General features: G+C 39.7%; 1 protein-coding gene across 4 annotated transcripts in view; it reads left to right on the plus strand.

The window, feature by feature from the left end:
- Positions 1-21683, plus strand: part of unc-104 (kinesin family member unc-104) — a 1041320-nt gene that overhangs the window by 118602 nt on the left and 901035 nt on the right. For all 4 annotated transcript variants that reach the window (XM_090382707.1, XM_090382708.1, XM_090382709.1 and 1 more), the window contains exon 5: positions 18431-18596. In XM_090382707.1, the coding sequence (XP_090238833.1) occupies positions 18431-18596 (166 nt within the window). The remainder of the gene's footprint in view (positions 1-18430; positions 18597-21683) is intronic.

Raw genomic sequence — 21683 nt, forward strand, 5'->3', positions numbered from 1 at the left:
TCTGTAATCAAGTCACAAAGGAGGTTAGGCAGGAGAAGGCTGATTATGAGAAATTTTTGGCAAAGGATGCTAAGAAAAACTGCAAGGATTTCTTTACTTATATAAACTCTAAAAGGAAGGAGATGAATCAGGTTGGACCACTTGATATCGATGATTCAACTGTTGATGATCTTGCTCAGATAACAAACAAACTGAATGAGTATCTTATTTTGCATCTACATTCACACGTGACGAGTTATTAAGGATTGAAAATGCCAGAAGATTATCAAATTGTAGCACGGTGCTTAATGATTTTTGTAATAACTGAGAGCAAAGTGGAGGAGAAATTGTTGAAGTTAAACATAAGAAAGGCACCTGGGGTGGATGTGATCTATCCAGTTATATTAAAGGAGGCAGCAAAGGAACTAAGCAAACCCTTAGCCATATTATGAGGGCATCCTTGGACTCAGGGGAGGCCCACAGACTGGAGATGTGCAAATGTATCCCCAATTCACAAAGTGGGATTGAAGGGTGACACCAGTAATTACAGACCAGTTAGTTTAACTTCTGTTCCTGGTAAAATAATTGAGTCACTGGTTAAAGATGCATTGCAGGATCATCTAGACAAGACTGCAGCAATAATTCAGACACAGCATAGGTTTGTTAAGGGAAAGTCTTGTCTGACATATTTGATTGGGTATTATGATGTGGTTACAAAGGAACTGGATGCAAAAAAATAATTTTAATATCATATACTTGGATTTCAGGAAAGATTTTGACACTGTCGCACATGGAAGAGTACTGTACAAATTGGAGCAGAATGGTATTAAGGCAGCAAGGGTAAGTTGCTACAATGGATAAAAGGATGGTTGAGTGGGAGAAGACAAGAGGGTTGTAATCAATGGACGCTGCTCTTCGTGGACTAATGTTGTTAGTGGAGTCCCACAGATTTCGATGTTGGGTCCAATGTTGTTTTTTTTTATTTATCAATGATATTGATGAAGGTATGTCAGGCTTAATGTCGAAGTTTGCAGATGATAGAAAGGTTGGGAAGGTTGTTAATGACAGTAATGGCAGTGTGCTACTGCAACGGGATCTAGAAAATTTGGGAAGATGGGCTGAGAAGTGGCAACTGAAGTTTAACATTGACAAATGCAAAGTACTGCATATGGGTAGAAGTAACCCCGCCGACCGGGCTAGCCGAGTGGCTAAAGTACCTGCCCGGCAACCCAAAGGTTGCGGGTTCGATTATCGCCTCGGGCTTGGATCAAAGTACTGCAAAAACCTTGGGAGGTGCAATATAGCCATAGAAGCCGATGCCCCAACAACTACCAAATCAAAAAAAAAAAAAAAAAAAAAAAAAGAAGTAACCCCAGAGGAACGTACCAACTGTGTTGTACTACACTTACGGTGGTAAAAATGAAAAAGATATGGGAGTAATTGTGCAGTCAGATATCAAGTTTTCTGGACAATGGAGACAGGCTGGAAGAGGTGGTCATGGGGTTTTGTCAATGATATACAGGAATATTGCTAGCAGGATAAAGGAGGTGGTTGTCCCTATGTATAAGGCAATGGTCTGGCCATGCCTTGAGTACTGCATACAGGTCTGGAGGCCACATTTTAGGAAGGATGTAGATTTGCTTGAGCGTGTACAGAGAAGGGCAATAAGATTGTTCAGGGGAATGAAGGGATCCTCTTACCAAGAGAGGCTTAAGTTCTGCAAATTGCAGTGGCTGGAGACTAGGCACCTGCGAGGTGACCTGATTTGAGGTGTATAAGGCATTGAATGGGTTGAGCATGCTGAATTCTGATGGGATTCTTCACTTGTTCAGATTATGAACCTAAGGGGACATAAATTCAAATTGAGGAAAGACAGCTTGTAGAATAGATGTGTGGAAATTTGCCCTTAGCCAGTGGATAGTTAATTGCTGGAACAAACTTCCATCTGCCTTTGTGGAAGTTGATGGATTAAATAAATTTAAGGAGAAATTGGACAAACATTTAGAGGGAATGATTGTGTGAATTTTTATTATTTTTATTTTTTGGCTGATGCTACATAAGTTCATACGCTTGCTTTCTTGCATCACATTCCACAATTACTATTACTATAGCTAAATGTCAATTATAATTTGTATTTTTTTAATATGCTTGGGTGGTGTCCCCAAAAATCTCTCTCAAGCCTCTTGACCCATTCAAAAGAGTGTCAGGTTAATTAATGATCCATCTCTTATGAAGTCTCACACTTTCTGTCTCATAGATTTTCTGTTTGTATAAATACTTTCATTTGCACTGTTCTTCTGAAATGGCAACTTTAATTCGCTCACACTCTTACAAACCAATTGGAACTTGTGCTATAGACAGTCAGCATCCAGTTGATGTCCAACTCCAAGCTCACAGAACCAACTTTTTGTTAACTTAATGCTAACAAGTTTCTTCTGTCTTCTCAGCCTTCAGCCATACATATACTGCACTAAATATAATAGATTCTAATACTATTCATGTTTAGGCGCCTCCATAGCCAGGTGGGAAGGAGCAGAAGTGCGTAGCACACGCTTCTTGATTAGACCAGGGTTCGAGCCCGTCACCACCAAATACGGAGGATGCGGAAAGGTCAGGGAATGACCACCGCATATCCCGGAGCAATATGGCCTTAGTTGCTAATGCTCCTAAAAAGCAAATAACAAACAAACAACTATTCATGTTTAGGATTTTCATTAAAAAAAAAAAAAAAAAACACCAGTATTTCTTCAGTATTTTTGGTAGAACTCTGTAGGTGTAACAGGATTGAGGATTTATTTTTTTAAAATTAATATTGTAAATATAGTAGTAAATACAGTAAAGGAATAGTTTTAAGAGTTCTAATTACAGTGTTTTAATTAGATTATTTTGATTTTTATATAAGTATTTAAATAATTATAATTTATTATACATACTGCTGTTATTATGGTAATTTTGGTGTGAATTTCGTGAGCAAGAATTCCATGGTTGTAGAACACTATTTAACAAGCTAAAAGTAACTAGATAAATCAAAAATCCTACTTAGAAGGCGCCTCCATAGCCAGGTGGGCAGGAGCAGCAGTTCGTAGCACACGCTTCTTGATTAGACCGGGGTTCGAGCCGTGACTACCAAATACGGAGGATGTGGAAAGGTCAGGGAATGACCACCGCATATCCCCGGAGCAATATGGCCTTATTTGCTAATGCTCCTAAAAAAAAAAAAAAAACCTACTTAGAAATGTAATTATGGCTAGAAATAAGATTTGCTAAGAAGGGAACAGAGGGGAATCGGAAGATGGTGGATGATAGTTTGCTGGTTTATAATGACTGTAGTCTGTTGGCTAATTTGATCTGTTCTTCATTTTACAGTTCTGTAACTGTAAATGATGGCAATGCATTATGTGCCAAATGTAGAGAATGCAGCAAATTTAAGTAAAGCTTGGAGTATTGATAGGCAAAATAGAGTTTCTGAGGAATCGGGTAGATGCTTTGGAAAGGATTAAAACTGAGGGCTTGGCAGGTATTCAAGTGTCCAGTCATATTTCGTTTCAAGCACTTCTGACTGATCTGACTTAAAGAAAGGATCATTACATGCCAAATCCTCTGGTTCATGTTTAATATTACAACAGAATCTTTTAATAAACGAGGAATATTTTTTGTAAAAAATGGCAGATGGACTAGAACCCAAGTATGTCTGTCTGTTGCTAAGATTGGTGAGTACTAATGATTTAAAGATTAAATGAATTGAGAATCTGTTTTAGAAGTACACTGAGTGAACAGAAATCATGGGATACCTACCTAGTAATGGGTAGGCCTACCTTCAATTCTTTGCCGTGTGACTACGCGGCAAGGAATTGAGTCCACTATTTCACCAAAGTGTTCCACCTGCCTGAACAGTTCCTTGTTGACATGACAGGTGCATAGCTTTGTGTGGTTTCCATTAGATACACACCCTCCCATCCACTCGAAATAACTGTAAATGGGACTCATCGGATCAGGAGACCCATCTCCAATCATCCAAGGTCCAGTGCCGATGTTCTTTCGTCCAGTTGGGGTGTAGGTCCTGTGTTGTGGTGTTAGTGGGATAGCCCGAAGCGCTGTCCACAGTGAGATGTTATTCCAGAAATGGTGCATTCCTGATACACTCTTGATACTGTTGAACGGGGATAGTGCAATATCTGTACCACCTCCACAACAGAGTGACCCATGCATCAGGCACCCACTATCATACTTTAAAAGTCGGTTAATTCACGACGTTTATCCATATGGACATTGAATTACTGTCTACGTGAATGTAGTGATGCAGTGTACGTATATACGTGCCAAGTGGCGAGTTCACCCACTAGCGAGAGGGGTGACAGCGTCACATTATTCAGGAAACAGGTATCCCATGAATTCTGTCCTGAAAGGACAGAATTCGTTTCAGTGAGTTAGGTAAAATTGTATTGCAGCATTTCAGATAATTTTAACTTCCAAATGTCCATCACCAACATTTCTTTAAATGCCATTTTCTAGGTAATTCTACAACAGGTAAACAAAAATTAGTTAACTTTAATCCATCTAAAACTCAGTATCTTATTTAGCATTAGCATTTGCATTAGTAGAGGCATACGATGCAAGAAAGGAAGCTTATGCAGTATCAGCCAAAAAAAAAAACCAAAAAAAAAAACCCTCCATTCGTTCCAAATGCCTGTCCAGCACAGCCTTAAATTTATTTAGGCTATTAACTTTGACAACAACAGATGGAAGTCTGTTCCACAAATCAACTACCCACTGGCTAAAGGCAAATTTCTGTACATCTATTCTACAACTGTCTTTCCTCAATTTGAATTTAAAGCCCTGACCATTGCCTTATACAACAGGATAATCACCTCCCTGTCCCTGTTAGCAAAATTCCTATATATCATTGATAAGACTGCATGACCTGTGCTGGCTGCCCGGCTGCACTGCTCAGTGAACTTCACATCTGACTGCACAATTACTCCCCAGGTCTTTTTCACTTTCCACTTCCCTGAGTGTAGCAGCACACAGTTGGTTTGTTTCTCTTGGGTTATTGCTACACATATGCAGTACTTTGCATTTGTCAATGTTAAACTTCAGTTGCCACTTCTCAGCCCACTTGCCCAACTTATCTAGATCCAGTTGGTAGTAGCATACTGTCTTTATGGAAGGCCTCCGTAGCTGAGTGGTCAGGAGCTGGAGTGCAGTAGCACACACTCTTTGAGCAGACTGGGGGTTCAAGCCCCTGACTGCTGAATACGGTCGATCTGCCAACCCGCACTGGACCAGTGTAGCAGATTCTGATCCATTTCTCTTAGCATGAATTGTTGAGGAGGCTTCTGCCCTGCAGTGGGTTGATAATGGCTGCACTTTACCCTTTTTTTTTTTACTGTCATTAACAACCCTGGCAACCTTTGTATCATTTGCAAACTTGGCCATTAAGCCTGATATTCCTTCAACAATATCATTGATGAATACACAAAACAACAATGGGCCCAGCACCAAATGCTGGGGAACTCCACTAATAACATTCGTTCACGAAGAGCGGAATCTATTCATTACCACCACTCTCTGTCATCTCCCACTCAACCATCCCTTTATCCATTGTAGCAACTCACCCTTAATGCCATACCATTCCAATTTGTACATTCTTCTTCGATGTGCAGCAGTATCAAAAGCTTTCCCAAAATCCAAGTATATGATATCAAAATTATTTTTTGCATCCAGTTCCTTTGTGACCACATCATAGTATCCAATCAGATTGGTCAAACAAGGCCTCCCCTTAACAAACCCATGCTATGTCTTAACTATTACTGCAGTCTTGTCTAGGTGATCCTGCAATGTATCTTTAACCAGTGACTCCATTATTTTCCCTGGAACACAAGTTATAAACTTCAGTTGCCAGGTCTATAGTTACTTGTGTCACCTTTTGAACCCCTTTGTGAATTGGTGATACACTTGCGCACCTCCAGTCCATGGTGACCTCCCCTGACTCCAAGGAAGCTCTCATAATTATGGCTAAGGGTTTGCTCACTTCCTTTGCTGCCTCCTTTAATATAACTGAATAAATCCCCTCCTTCCCAGATGCCTTCGTTATGTTTAACTTCAACAATTTTTCCTCCACTTTGCTCTCAGTTATTACAAAATCACTTAGCTATCTGTTAGTTTGATAAAATTCTGGCATTTTCCCTCCTTGAATAACTCCTCATGTGCGAATGTAGATGCAAAATACTCATTCAGTTTATTGGCTACCTGAGCATGATCATCAGTAGTCAACCCCATCTAGGTTACGTGGTACAATCTGATTCATTTTTTTCCTTCTAGAGTTCACATAAGTAAAGAAGTCTTTGCTGTTTTTCTTTGCCTCCTTTACCTGCCTAACCTCCTTTGTGACTTGATTACATACTAGCTTATATCTGCCGTAGGCTTCTGTGTCGCCTGATAATTTATATGCATCCCATACATTTTTCTTCACTGCCACGAGCCTCATTAATTTATCTGACATCCATTTAGGCCTAAAACTTGAACAGTATTTTCTTATTTTGAATGAAAAGCCTAGTAGCCTCCAAGATTAAGTCCCCGAAGGCTTCCCATTTAGAATTCAACGTTGGTAACATCATCAGTTGATCCCACTGTATTGAATTTAAAAACTGTCTCAGACCCCTGTAATCATCTCTACTAAAGCAGAAGCCCTTTCCTTTACCCTTGATGGTAGTTACATATTTAAGTAAATCCCACATCAGTACATTATGATCACTGTCACCCAGTGGTTCCTTTATCTGTAAATTCTTAATGCATGAATAATCACTGCTCATAATCAGATCAAGAGTATTACTACCTCTAGTTGTCTCCCGAACATGCTGATGTAGAAAACAATCATCCAATAAATCCACAAAAGCCTTGCTAGTTTGTGAGTGACCAACCCACAAATTCCAGTCAATATCTGGGAAATTAAAATCCCCCATTATAAGACTCTCTGATTTACTGGCCCACTCTATTTCCCTGTATAGTTTCTTATTAACTAATCAGAGTCATTAGGCCTATAGCACACTCCTAAGATCAATTTTGATCTCCCAATGCTTATTTTCACACCAAACTGACTCGACACTGCACTGTCCAGCGATGTCGACTTGCTTCACTTCCTTGGATTTATGTATTTCTTAACTAATAGCATAACCCCTCCTCACTTCCTGTCCTGTCTAGCCTTTCTGTACACATTGTACTCCCCAAATTCCAGTTCTGCATTCCTTATATCTTTGTGACATCACGTCTCTGATATCCCAACAATATCTGCCCTTGATGTTTTGAGCAATACCTGCAATTCATCAAATTTATTTACAAAACTCTTAGCATTGGTGTACACGCAAGTATACATGCACTTGTTCCTATTCTTAACTACCCTGACACAACCCATGTGTTTACTTGTACCGCAATGACTCCCAGCATTCTCTGAAATATCCTGCATCTTGTTTTCCAGGCTGCTGCTCATTCCAATAGAAGCAGTGCAAGAATCACTTTCACCTGTGCCAGTGGCTACTGTTAATCTATTAGTCCTTGTAGTCCCCCCAAGCTGCCGACCGGGCTAGCCGAGTGGGTAAAGTACCTGCCCGGCAACCCAAAGGTCGCGGTTCGATTTCCGCCTCGGGCTTGGATCAAAGTACTGCAAAAACCTTGGGAGGTGCAATATGGCCACAGAAGCCGATGCGCCAACAACTACCAAATCAAAAAAAAAAAAAAAAACCCCAAGCTAGCAGTTTTCCAACCCACCTAACACTGCCTCAATAGCATCAGCAAATATTCTTGCATTTAAGAATATTTGAGTGTATCCTTTCTATTTAAGTGTATCCCATCTCTATAGAAGCAGTTTCTCCTGTTAACAAGTACAGACCAGGCTGAAAAAAATAATTGTACCCCTTGCACAATCCTTCCAGGTCCGCATTGATTGACATGGCTCTCATCATATACTCCCTCCTATCGTGTCTGGGCAGAATTGCAGACACTTCCAAATTCAACTCTAATTCATGGCTTTTTTTCAACAGTGACCTGTACTTGTTAAGTAATTCCGCCGGTTCCTGCTCTTAATATTATTAGTGCCAATGTGTACAACTATATCACCTTTTGTGCCCTTAAAAGATGATATCTGCTCTACAGTGTCATCAACTTTTGCCCCTGGCAGACATACTCTGGTCCTGTTCCACCTATCCTTTTTACATAGCATGTTCCCCGTTTCCCTGACAATTGAGTCACCAACAACTACTAGTTTTAGCAACTAGGAATGCAAGAGCAACTCAATATTTATGAGATTTTGACATAGTTGCTTTAGGCCTGTTTTTCTGACTTTAATCTAATAGATTTAAGTCAGCAAAGCTGTACTACCATGTGACAGGTGTTCTCTCTTGATGAAGGCAGGTCATCAATGTTGATGAAGGCATATAAGCTTAATGTCCAAGTTTGCAGATGATCTAAAAGTTGGCAGGGTGGTTAATGATAGTATGGTACTGCAAAATGTTAGGCAGATGGGCTGAGAAATGGAAATTGAAGTTTAACATGAATTTGCATCCAAATGCAAAGTACTGCATATGGGTAGCAGTAACCAGAGCAATGTATCAACTGCGTGGTACTTTTATCAGGAAAATGGAAAATGAAAAAGACTTGGGGTAATTTTGCAGCCAGATATGAAGTTCTCTGAGTGCATACAACCTACTAGGACAACGCATGGGGTTTTGTTAATGATATGCAGGAATTTTGCTAGCAGGGATGAGGTGATTATCCCTTTGTATAAGGCAATGGTCAGGCCACACCTTGAGTACTGTATACAGGTCTGGAGGCCTCATTTTAGGAAGGATGTAGAGCTGCTGGAAGAAGTACAGAAAAGGGCAACAAGATTAGTGAGGGGAACAAAGGAGGTGCTCCTACCAAGGAAGGCTTCGGTTCTGCAAATTGCAGTCTCTGGAGATTAGGCACCTACAAGGTGATCTCATTGAGGTGTATAAGGTATATATATAGATAGATCATCGATAGGACACCATGGGCCTTCCTTGCAACCTGTTTACACCTCAATGAGATCGACCAGCTCAATGTTGATGTGATTCTATGAGGAAGTACAGTTGCATAGTAGATTGCTGAAGTTTTCCTTTAGCCAGCAAGTAGTTGACTTCTGGAACAAACTTCCCTTTGTTGTTCTGGAAGTTGATAGCCTAAATTCAAGGAAGAACTGAACAAACTATTGGAGGGTATGGATTGGTGAAATGGGAAGCGTTTTTTTTTTTTTTTTTTTTTTTTTTTGGCTGATGTTGTTTAAGTTTGCTTTCTTGCATCATATGCCACTACTAATGCTAATGACTCATCCACTGTTAGGAGAATTTTCATTTAGTGGAGCCCCTGAAAATTTTTTTAATGTAGAGTTGCTGTTTTTTAATATTGTTACAGCATCTATAGTCAATCAACAAGTAGCCTGTCTTCCAGTTGGTGTTGAGGATTTTCACAAGGAATTCTGCATTCACAAGTTAGTCAATACTTTGAAGAGATAGGAATTTTGCTTATTGGAAAACAGAGGATGGAATTCATTACAAGTTCCCATCAGAAAAATATGTATTGCTGTTCTATTCCTTATTTGAAATGTCTTTTTGTCCCACAGTTTGAAAACTACTTCTAAATTGTCTAAGGTAGCAATTTGAATAGCAGACTAGGAAAAGTTCAAGGTACTTTAACTGAAGAAGAAAATTTTTCATCCAGGTCTTGGAGATTTTTTTTTTTTTTTTTATTACTTATTCTTTCAACACATTGCAAAAGTTTGTTCAGAGAGTTCTGAATTGCCTTGTATAATTTGGGAGGCTTGAAAACTAGCTCTAAATGCAGATAAATTTTGATGAGTAAGAATTCTAATCTCCTGTTGTTGACTTTGAAAAGTTTGGGTTAGTTCTTGGAGTTTGTTCTGCTGCAAAGATTCCTGAAATTTATCATAATTTGAGGCATGTTTTGAGGTGTAGTGATGTTTTGCATTATATTCCTTGAACACTGACAAGGCTTCATTGCAAATAAGACCGATTGCAAGTATCATTGAGCAGAGCAAAAAAGTAATTAATTTGCCACCTTTCATTACAAAGCACGACACAGCATCAACTTTTCTTATTTTTTTTTTCAACATTAACTTCGACATGATTTTTGTGGGGTCACTAGAATAAAAAAAAATAAATAAATAAAATAACATAAACCTTATTTTTATATTATAATATAGTTTAATTAGATGTCGTTTCGGGTATTTGAACCCAGTTATTCTTATTAATCCATTAGCAGGTGTGCAAAAAAATGCAACAGCTGGTAAGTGGTTTATGTTGTATGCATTCATTTTCTTTGGGATAAAATGCAAGAAATAATTTGAATTGGTGTACATTATAATTTATTCTTTATTTTGACATGATATTGCAATAAAGATAACAAATACCTGTAGTAGCAGCACTCATGTTATCCAAAAAAATTATTTTCTGATTACCTCACTTCAATGTACAATGAAACAGCATGAGAGAAATTGAAGCTAAATGGGTGGTTTTTTTTTTTTTTAAATCCGAACTTGAATTTCCCTGACTTTTTCTCATATTTTGATCATAATATTTTAAGATTTATATGAAAATTTGAGATTTTGAGTTGTACTAGTATTAGTAATGGCTGCATAGTGCAAGAAAGCCTATGGCTTATGCTGCACCAGCCAAAAAAAAAAAAAAAAACCCTGAATAAAACAATGATAAAAAAATAAATAATAATAATTAATAAAAGAAAAGGAAATAAAGGAAATTTGCCGATCTCACCAGGTGAGTTAGCTGTTTTTGCACCCTTTCAAGAAGCTTGATGTCTTTCTTTAGGTGTGGTCTCCATACTTGAACACAGTATTCCAATGTGGTCTAACAAAAGCCTTATATAATGGGATATCACGTCCCTATCTCTACTTGCAAAAGTTTGATAGATCATCGATAGGACACCATGGGCCTTCCTTGCAACCTGTTTATAATGCTCAGAGAATTTCATGTCTGACCATATCGTAATACTCAAGTCCCTTTACTCTAGTACTGGGTTTAGTTGAACTCCACCAAGTGAGTAAGTTATTTTGGGATTACTGTTTCCCAGGTGTAATATCTTACACTTTGTTGGATTAAAGCATAGCTGCCATTTTTCTGACCATTCCTGAAGTCTATCTATGTCTCTCTGAAGGAGCTCATTTTGACAGTGATCATTAACTACTCTACCAATTTTAACATCATCTGCAAATTTAGACATCACGCCCTCTATCCCTTCATCAATGTTGTTTATGAAAATTAAAAACAACAGTGGTCCTAATACTGATCCTTGGGGAACCCCACTTCTTACATCAACTCAATCTGAGGAGTAGCCATTTATCACAACCCTCTGCCTCCTGCTCTGAAGCCATCCTGCTATCCATCTAAGGATTTTCCCAGTGGTTCCAACCTGTTCCAGCTTATAAAGCAAACGCTCAGGTGGAACTGAGTCAAAAGCTATGCTGAAATCTAAATAAACAATGTCGAAATTATTCCCTAAATCCAGCTTGTGAGTGACCCTTTCAAAATAGCGAACCAGATTTGTTAAACATGATTTTCCCTTTATAAAACCATGCTGAGTATCCTTGAGAATTTCAATTTGATCCAAATGATCCTGAATTCCACCCTTGATCATCACATCCATGATTTTCCCTACCACTGAAGTCAGACTGACCGGTCGATAATTTCCCACTTCACTCTTAGAGCCACCCTTATGTATGGGAGATACATTGGCACTTTTCCAATCCAAGGGAATCTCCCCAGAGTCTAGTGATGCTTGCATAATTAGCCTCAATGGTTCAATGCACTCACTTTCCGCCTCCCTTAAGATTATAGGGTATATTCCATCAACTCCAGGAGCCTTACTGGCCTGTAGGCTTGAAAGTTTTTTCATTAAATAATCTTGTGAAATTTCAATATCATTAATTACATATTTTTGAACTTCGCTACCACAATTTCCCAATGCCACAAAAGGTTTTTCATTTGTAAATATCGATGCAAAATAACTGTTGAGTTCATCTGCACCGGCAGCTGGTATATTTAATACTATCCCCTTTCCCTTACACAAATGTCTGATCTGGTTTGTCCTGCTCTTCTTGGGATTTATACAGGGTGTTTCAGTTAAACGTTTCAGAACTTCTAAGAGGGGTAGGGTACATCCTGACAACTCGAAATCATATAGCAATGTGGGGTCGGAAATGCTTTCCTGAAGCGGTGTTGTACACAGAAGCACCATAAAGAAAAGAGACCGTAAGTGAGAAATCGTTTTAATAATACATGAAAAGAAGCAAAAGGTACATGGATTAAAGTAAGTGTTCGAAGTTTCTTCCACGGGCTACAATGCACGCCTCACATCTCCGACGCATGGACATCTGAACATTCTGGAATACTCCAGGCGAATTTCGAATTTCTTCGGCAGCTACTGCGATTCTTGCAACCAGCTCCTCAGCATTGTCAACAGGGGTGTCATAAACTAGCGATTTCATATGACCCCAGAAATAAAAATCAAGACATGATAGGTCGGGTGACTGAGCAGGCCAACGCACGGGACCACCACGTCCGATCCACTGTTGACCAAATGTGACATCCAGGTAGTTACGAACATCTCCGCTATAATGGGCAGGGGCACCATCGTGTTGGAACCACATTATCTGTTGCGTTGATGCAGAAATCTGTTCATCTCTCAAACGTTGTGGCAATACTTGCTGCAGAAAGATCAAGTAGATAGGCCGGTTAGACGACACGGTAACAGGTTAGGTCCGATGAGGTGATCTCCCATAATACCGGCCCATACATTGACTGAAAATCGAATCTGTGCTGCACGACGTCATATTGCATGCGGGTTCTCGACCGCCCAGATATGGTCGTTATGCGTGTTGAAAATTCCTTCCCTTGTGAAGGATGCCTCATCGGAAAACAACACTTCAGCAGGAAAAAGGGGATTTGTAGCACATTTTCCAAGGTACCACTGTGCGAAAGCAATACGAGGTGCATAATCCTCCGGTTGCTGTGTCTGGACACGCTGCACGTGAAACGGATGCATGTCTTGTTCTCGGAGAATCCTCCAGACGCTGCAATGGGAAACCCCGACTGCGTTTGCTAGACTTCGTGTACTCGTTCTTGGATTCCCCTGTACATGCTGCAGCACATTCTGTTCGACGGCTGGAGTTCGTGCTGTTCTTACCCTGTCCCTGTCAGCTCTTTCAAATGAACCTCTCTCAGCTAACCTCTGGTGCAGTCTTGCAAAGAAATTATGACTGGGAATACGCCTCGTCGGATATCGTTCCGCGTACAAACACTGTGCGGCTGGCCCACTACAATTTGCAGCCCCGTACGCCAAATGCATATCGGCTAACTCTGCTTTCGTGTAATCATCCATCCTACTAACTTGGCGTTCTTGTTCAAGAAATTCAAAATTCGCCTGGAGTATTCCAGAATGTTCGGATGTCCATGCGTCGGAGAAGTGAGGTGTGCATTGTAGCCCGTGGAAGAAACTTCGAACACTTACTTTAATCCATGTACCTTTTTGCTTCTTTTCATGTATTATTAAAACGATTTCTCACTTACGGTCTCTTTTCTTTATGGTGCTTCTGTGTACCACACCGCTTCAGGAAAGCATTTCCGACCCCACATTGCTATATGATTTCGAGTTGTCAGGATGTACCCTACCCCTCTTAGAAGTTCTGAAACGTTTAACTGAAACACCCTGTATATGTGAAGAATTCCTTATTCTCCCTCTTTGCTCTGTTTGCTAGTGATTTCTCATAAACTGCCTTTGCCTGTAATAAATGATCTGTAATAGAGCCTTTTCTGTGGCTCTATTACAGATCATCTTGTAGCTGTTATAGACTTCAGTACTTTTTATTGCTCTGTAACCTTTCCATGCCACCTTTTTCTGCTCGAGTAATGTGGCAACTTCACTATTCATCCAACTTGGAACCCTCCTCGTGGAGTATTTTTTTTTTTTTTAATGGTAAATATGCATTCAAGGCATCTGATTAATGTTTTAAAAGCATACCACAGTTCAAATGTATTCATTCTCTGTGCGATATCTACCCAGTTAATAGAGGCCATGTAGTACTTTAAGGCATCGTAATTTCATTTTCTGAAATTAAAACCCATTCCTTTGCCTTTTACTGCTGCTACCTCTCTCATCACCATCCACCGTAGAACTCCGTGATCACTTCCTACTACTGGTTCCTCTTCTCTCAGCCCTGTTATGTCATCTGATTCATGGGTGATGATGAGGTTTAGGTTATTCTTTTCTCTAGTACTTTCTCTGACATGTTGATATAAATAAGTCATCTAGTTGATTTAAAAATTTTGTTCCCCATGTCGAGTTTCCTTCCCATTTACTCCAATCAATTAGAGGCAAATTGAAATCACCCATAATAAGGCATTGACGCTTACTTGCCATGTAGAGGCTTTCGTCATAATCTTCACAATCACCTGGTCTGTAGATTACTCCTACTCACATTGTACCTTTGTTTCCAACTATCTCACACCATACAGATTCTATACTAGCTTGTGAAACGTCTGAATCCAGGATAGCTATCGTCGCACTCAGGCTACTTCTGATAAGAAGCATTACACCACCACCCTTTCTATCTGCCCTATCCTTCCTAAATACATTATAGAAGCTGTACTGAAACTCATCATTCCCAATTTCTGGGTGGCATCACGTCTTCATAAGCCCTATTATGTCTGCGTTACTTGTTTTAATCAGCAGTTCGAATTCGCTCATTTTATTGACGACACTTCTAACATTACTAGTATTAGCATTAGTAGAGGCATTTGATGCAAGAAAGCAAGCTTATGCAGCATCAGCCAAAAAAAAAAAAAAAAACCACTTCCACTTCACCCCTCTGTTCGTTCAAAATACTGAGCCTTAAACTTATTTAGTCTATTAACTTCCACGACAAGGGATGGAAGTCTGTTCCACCAACCAACCACCCGCTGGCTAAAGGCAAATTTCTGCAAGTCTATCCTACATCTGTCTTTCCTCAATTTGAATTTATGCCCTCTCAGGTGATTATTTTGAGCGAGAGGAAGAATCCCATCAGCACTGAGCATGCTCAAACCATTCAAGACTTTATACACCTCTATCAGATCACCTCACTGGTGCCTAGTCTTCAGACACTGTAATTTGCAAAACTAAAGCCTTTCTTCATAAGAGCACCCCTTTGTTCCATTCACTAATCTTGTTGCCCTTCTCTGTACTTGTTCCAGCAGCTCTACATCCTTCTTGAAATGAGGCCTCCAGACCTGTATACTGTACTATAGGTGTGGCCTGACCATTGCCTTATACAAGGGAATAATCACCTCCTTATCCCTGCTAGAAAAATTCCTATATATCATTGACAATACACCATGGGCTACTCTTGCAGCCCGTCTGCACTGCTCAGAGAACTTCATATCTGCCTGCACAACCACCCCCAGGTCCCTTTCATTCTCTACCTCATGTCAGTGTAGTACCACAGAGTTGATACGTTGCTCTGGAGTTGCTGTTTCCCGTGTGTAGTACTTTACATTTGTCAATGTTAAACTTCATTTGCCACCTCTCAGCCCATCTGCTCAACCTTTCCAGATCCTGTTGCAGCAGCATAGTGTCAGTAGTGTCCTTGACAACCCTGCCTACCTTTGTATCGTCTGCAAACTTCGACATTAAGCTTGATATTCCATCATCAATATCATTTATGAATACAGAAAACAATAATGGACCCAACACTGAGCGCTGAGGGACTCCACTAATAACATTAGTCCACGACGAGCAGTATCCATTGATTACCACTCTCTTTCTTCTCCCCCTCAGCCACCCCTTTATCCACAGCAGCAATTTGCCTCCAATGTCACACTGCTCCAATTTGTGCAGCAGTCTTCCATGTGGAACAGTATCAAAAGCCTTTCTAAGATCCAAGTATATAATATCAAAGTTATTCCCTGCATCCAGTTCCTTTGTGACTGCATCATAGTATCCAATCAAATTGGTCAGGCAAGACTTCCCCTTAACAAAACCATGCTGTGTCCGAGCTATAACTGAAGTCTTGTCTAAATGATCCTGCAGTGCTTCTTTAACTAGTGCATCCATTAATTTTCCTGGAACAGAAGTTAAACTCACAGGTGTATAATTACTTGTGTCAGCCTTTGATCCTCCTTTGTGAATTGGGGTCACATTTGCACATCTCCAGTCTGTGGGTACCTCCCCTGAGTCCAAGGAATCTGTCATAATTATGGCTAAGGGTTTGCTTACTTCCTTTGCTGCCTCCTTTAATATAACTGGATAGATCCCATCCACCCCGGGTGCCTTTCTTGTGTTTATCTTCAACAATTTCTCCTCCACTTTACTCTCAGTTATTACAAGATTATCTAGCTTACTTCCAGAGTTGAATACACCTCTGGCATTCCCCTTGCTGAATAACTCCTCATGTGTGAATGTCGATGCAAAATATTCATTTAGTTTGTTAGCTACCTGAGCAGGATCATCAACAGTTGACCCATCGATATCAAGTGGACCAATCTGATTCATCCCCTTCCTTCTAGAGTTTACATAAGTAAAGAACTCTTTGCTGTTTTTCTTTGCATCCCTTGCCAAAGATTTCTCGTAATCTGCCTTTGCCTGCCTAACATCCTTTGTAACTTGGTTACAGATCAACTTGTATCTATCATAGGCTTCTGTGTCATGTGTTAATTTGTATGTATGCCATGCATGTTTCTTCTCTGCCATATGCCTCATCATTTCATCTGACATCCATTTAGGCCTAAACCTTGAACAATATTTCTTAGTTGGTATGTAAAGCCTAGTAGCATTCCAAGATAAGTTCTTTGAATGCTTCCCATTTTGAATTTGCTGTTGGTAACATCATCAGTTGATCCCATTGTATAGAATTTAAATACTGTCTCAGTCCATTGTAGTCGCCTTTATGAAAGCAATACCCCTTCCCTTTACCCCTAATGGTAGTTACCTCTTTGAGTAAATCCCACTTCAGAACACTGATCACTGCCACTTAGTGGTTCATTTATCTGCAGATTCTTAATGCATGAACAATCACTACTGATAATCAAATCACGAGTATTACTCCCTCTAGTTGCCTCCCGAACATGCTGATGTAGAAAACAATCATCCAATAAATCCACAAAAGCCTTGCTAGTGTGTGAGTGACCAGCCCCCAAATTCCAGTCAATATCCGGGTAATTAAAATCTCCCATTATAAGACTCTCTGATTTACTGGCCCACTCTATTTCCCTGTACAGTTTCTGATTATACTCATCAGAGTCATTAGGCCTATAGCACACTCCTACTCTCAATTTTGATCTCCCAATGCTTATGTTACACCAAACTGACTCGACACTGCACTGTCCAGCGATGTCCACTGGCTTCACTTCCTTGGACGTTGTACTCCCCAAATTCCAGTTCTGCATTCCTTATATCTGTGTGACACCACGTCTCTGATATCCCAACCATATCTGCCTTTGATGTTTTGAGCAATACCTCAAATTCATCAAATTTATTTACTAAACTCCTAGCATTGGTGTACACGCAAGTATACATTCACCTATTTCTATTCTTAGCTACCCTAACACAACCCATGTGTTTACTTGTACCGCAATGACTCCCGGCAGTCTCTGAAATATCCTGCATCTTGTTTTTCAGGCTTCTGCTCATTCCAATAGAAGCAGTGCAAGAATCTCTTTCACCTCTGCCAGTAGCTACTGTTAATCTATTCGTCTTTGTCTCCCCCCAAGCTAGCAGTTTTCCGACCCACCTAACACTGCCTTGATAGCATCAGCAAATATTCTTGCACCCTTTCTATTTAAGTGTATCCCATCCCTGTAGAAGCAATCTCTCCTGTTAACAAGTACAGTCCAGGCTGAAAAAAATTCTACCCCTTGAGCCTTGCACAATCCTTCCAGGGCCGAATTGATCGACAAGGCTCTCATCATATACTCCCTCCTATCGTGTCTGGGCAGAATTGCAGACACTTTCAAATTCAACCCTATTTCACTGCTTTTTTTCATCAGTGACCTGTACTTGTTAAGCAATTCTGCCGGTCTCCTACTCTTGATTATTAAGAATTACTGTTCTTGTTTATTTAACAACCCTAACACAACCCTTGAAGTTTTTTAGGCTCTCCTCCCTGGCATTAGCTACCTGCTATAATATGTCCAGTTGGGGTAATAGGTAAGAACTCTTGAGGTATGTGCAAGACTTACTTTGTAAATGTGATAGCCTTATCACATTTATAACTGAAACCATGTTATAAAATTAGTGGAGTAGAAATACTGCACTAGTTTTATAACATTAAAAGAAATACGTTTCTCATGTTATAAAATTTACATTATAATTATTTTTATCACTGAAGTACTATAATTCAAATGTAAATAAAGAGTTTTTTTCTTTTTGATAGGTACAATGTATGTATATTTGCTTATGGCCAGACTGGTGCTGGCAAAAGTTATACAATGATGGGCAAACAAGAAGAGGGCCAAGAGGGTATTATTCCACATATATGTAAAGATCTCTTTCGCAAAATTAAAGATGACAGTAGGCACGATGTGCTTTATTCTGTTGAAGTAAGAATTTTTTATTTAATTCTTTTTATAAAATCTACTAGATTAAAAATAATAAGGAATGATTATTACAGCAGACTTGTTATTTTCAAGTGGATTAAATTGTTTTCCCCCAACAGGCAGAATTTTACATGTTTTTTTTATTTCTTTTTCAGTAATTTTTTAATATAATTATTTATAACAATAATTATTCTGTGTGCATGGGTAAATGAATATGGTCTGTGTAGATATGTGTGGAGTTATTATTATTAGCCATACGGTGCAAAGAAGCCTGAGGCTTATGCTGCACCAGCGAAAACAAAATTTGAGTTACCCAGAGAGAGAGAGAGAGAGAGAGAGAGAGAGAAGCAGAAGGGAGTCACCAAGAAAGAGAAGAATGAATATCCAGCTCGAGACTTCAGAAGAAAGCTCATCTAGTCAGAATTAGTGATGTTCTGTGAAGGAATTATAGAAACTTTGGTACAGGTTCTTTCTCTAATTTTCATTAGGATTAGGTGAGGAATACGATGCAATAAGGCAAACTTATACAGCTTCAGCCAAAAAAAAAAAAAAAAAAAACCCTTCGCATTTCACCCATCTGATCACTCCAAATGTTTATCTAGTTCAGCCTTAAATTATTTAAGCTATCAACTTCCACAACAACATACAGAGGTCTGTTCCAGCAATCAATTACCTGCTGGTAGTTGATTGCTGGAACAGACTACAACTATTCTATTCTATTCTATTCTATTCTACAACTGTCTTTCCTCAATTTGAATTTATGCCCCCAGGTTCTTAATCTGAGCAAGTGGAAGTATGCCGTCAGCATTCAGGGCCTTATACATCTCAGTCAGATCACCTCGCAGGTGCCTTGTCTCCAGATGCTACAACTGGCAAAACTTAAGCCTTTCTTCTTAAGTGCACCCCTTTGTTCCTCTCACCAATCACGTCGCCCTTCTATGTACTTGTTCTAGCAACTCTACTTCCTTCCTAAAATTAGGCCTCCAGACCTGTACACAGTACTCAAGGTTTGGCCTGACCATTGCCTTATACAAAGGCACAATCACCTCCTTGTCTATGCTAGCAAAATTTCTATATATCATTGACAAGACACCATGAGCTACTCTTGCAGACCGTCTGCACTGCTCAGAAAACTTCATATCTGCCTGCACAATTACCCCCAGGTCATTTTCATTCTCCACCTCCCTGAGTGTAGTACCACACAGTTGGTATGTTTCTCTTGGGTTACTGTTGCACTGTCTTTACTATCATTAACAACCCTACCAACCTTTGTATCATCTGAAAACTTGAACATTAAGCCTGATATACCTTCATCGAAATCAATGATAAATGCACAAAACAACAATGGGCCCAGCACCAAACCCTGGGAACTCCACTAATAACATTATTCCACGTAGAGCAGTGTCCATTTATTATCACTCTGCTTTCTCCCTCTCAACCATCCCTTTATCCATTGCAGCAGCTTTCCCTTAATGCTATACCACTCCAATTTGTACAGCAGTCTTCCCTGTGCAACAGTATCAAAAGATTTCCTGAAATTCAAGTATATGATATCAAAATTATTTTTTGCATCCAGTTCCTTTGGGACCACAAAGGTTCCTTTGGTTCCTTTGATTAGTATCTAATCAAATTGGTCAGACAAGGCTTCCCCTTAAAAAAGCCCATGCTGTGTCTGAACTATTACTGCAATCTTGTCTAGGTGATTCTGTATCACCTCTTTAACCAGTGACTCCATTATTTTCCCGGGAACAGAAGTTAAACTAACAGGTCTGTAATTATTTGTGTCACCCTTTACATCCCTTTGTGAATTGGGAATACATTTGCACATGTCCAATCCATGGGGATCTTCCCTGACTCTAAGGGTACTCTCATAATTATGGCTAAGGGTTTGCTTACTTCCCTCGCTGCATCCTTCAATATAACTGGATAGATTCCATCTGCCCCAAGTGCCTTTTTTATGGTTAACTTCAACAATTTCTCCTCCACTTTGCTATCTGTTATTACAAAATCACTTATCTCCCTGTTAGAGTCTGATAAACTTCTGGCTTTCCTCTCCTGTAGATGCAAAATACCCTTCCCTTTACCCTTGATGATAGTTACATCTTTAAGTAAATCCCACATCAGTACACTGTGATCATTGTCACCTAGTGGTTCTTTATCTGCAAATTCTTAATGCATGAATAATCACTGCTGATAATCAGATCAAGAGTATTACTCCCTCTAGTTGCATCTCGAACATGTTGCTGTAGAAAACAGTCGTCCAATAAATCCATAAAATTCTTGCTAGCATGCGAGTTACCAACCCACAAGTTCCAGTCAATATCTGGAAAGTTAAAATCCCCCATTACAAGACATTCTGATTTACTGGTCCATTCTATTTCTCTGCACAACTGTTTGTTGTACTCATCAGAGTCATTAGGTCTATAACACACTCTGCTCTCATTTTCCCTTTCCAACAGACTCAAAATTGCACTGTCCACCCATGTCAACTGGATGCACTTCCTTAGATTTTATATGTTTTTTAACTAACAGGATAACCCCTCCTCCGTTCCTGTCCTGTCTATCCTTTCTGTACATAGTGTACTCCCCGAATTCCAATTCTGCACTGCTTATATCTATGTGGCACCACGTCTCTGATATCCCAACAATATCTGCCTTTGATGTCTTGATCAGCACTTTGAATTCATCAAATTTATTTACTATACTTCTAGTTTGGTGTACATGCAAGTATACATGCACCTGTTCTTATTCTTAGTTACCCTAACACAGCCCATTTATTTACTTGTTTCCTGATGACTCCCAGCAGATCTCAAAATCCCCAGCTTGCTCTCTACAGGTGATAGAGAATAAGAACAGGTGCATGTACACAAGTATACATGCACCTGTTCTTATTCTTAGTTAGGTTAGCCTAACACAGCCCATTTATTTACTTGTTCCCTGATGACTCCCAGCAGATCTTGAAATCCCCAGTAACTTGCTCTCTAGGCTGTTGTTGATTACAATAGAAGCAGTGCAAGAATCACTTTTGCCTCTGCCTGCGGCTGCTGTTAACCTTTTAGTCTGGGTCCCCCCCCCAAGCTAGCAGTTTTC

Source organism: Mastigoproctus giganteus, chromosome 10, assembly GCF_048544385.1.
Source record: "Mastigoproctus giganteus isolate SK-2022 chromosome 10, ASM4854438v1, whole genome shotgun sequence".
In the NCBI taxonomy this organism is placed as follows: Eukaryota; Metazoa; Arthropoda; class Arachnida; order Uropygi; family Thelyphonidae; genus Mastigoproctus; species Mastigoproctus giganteus.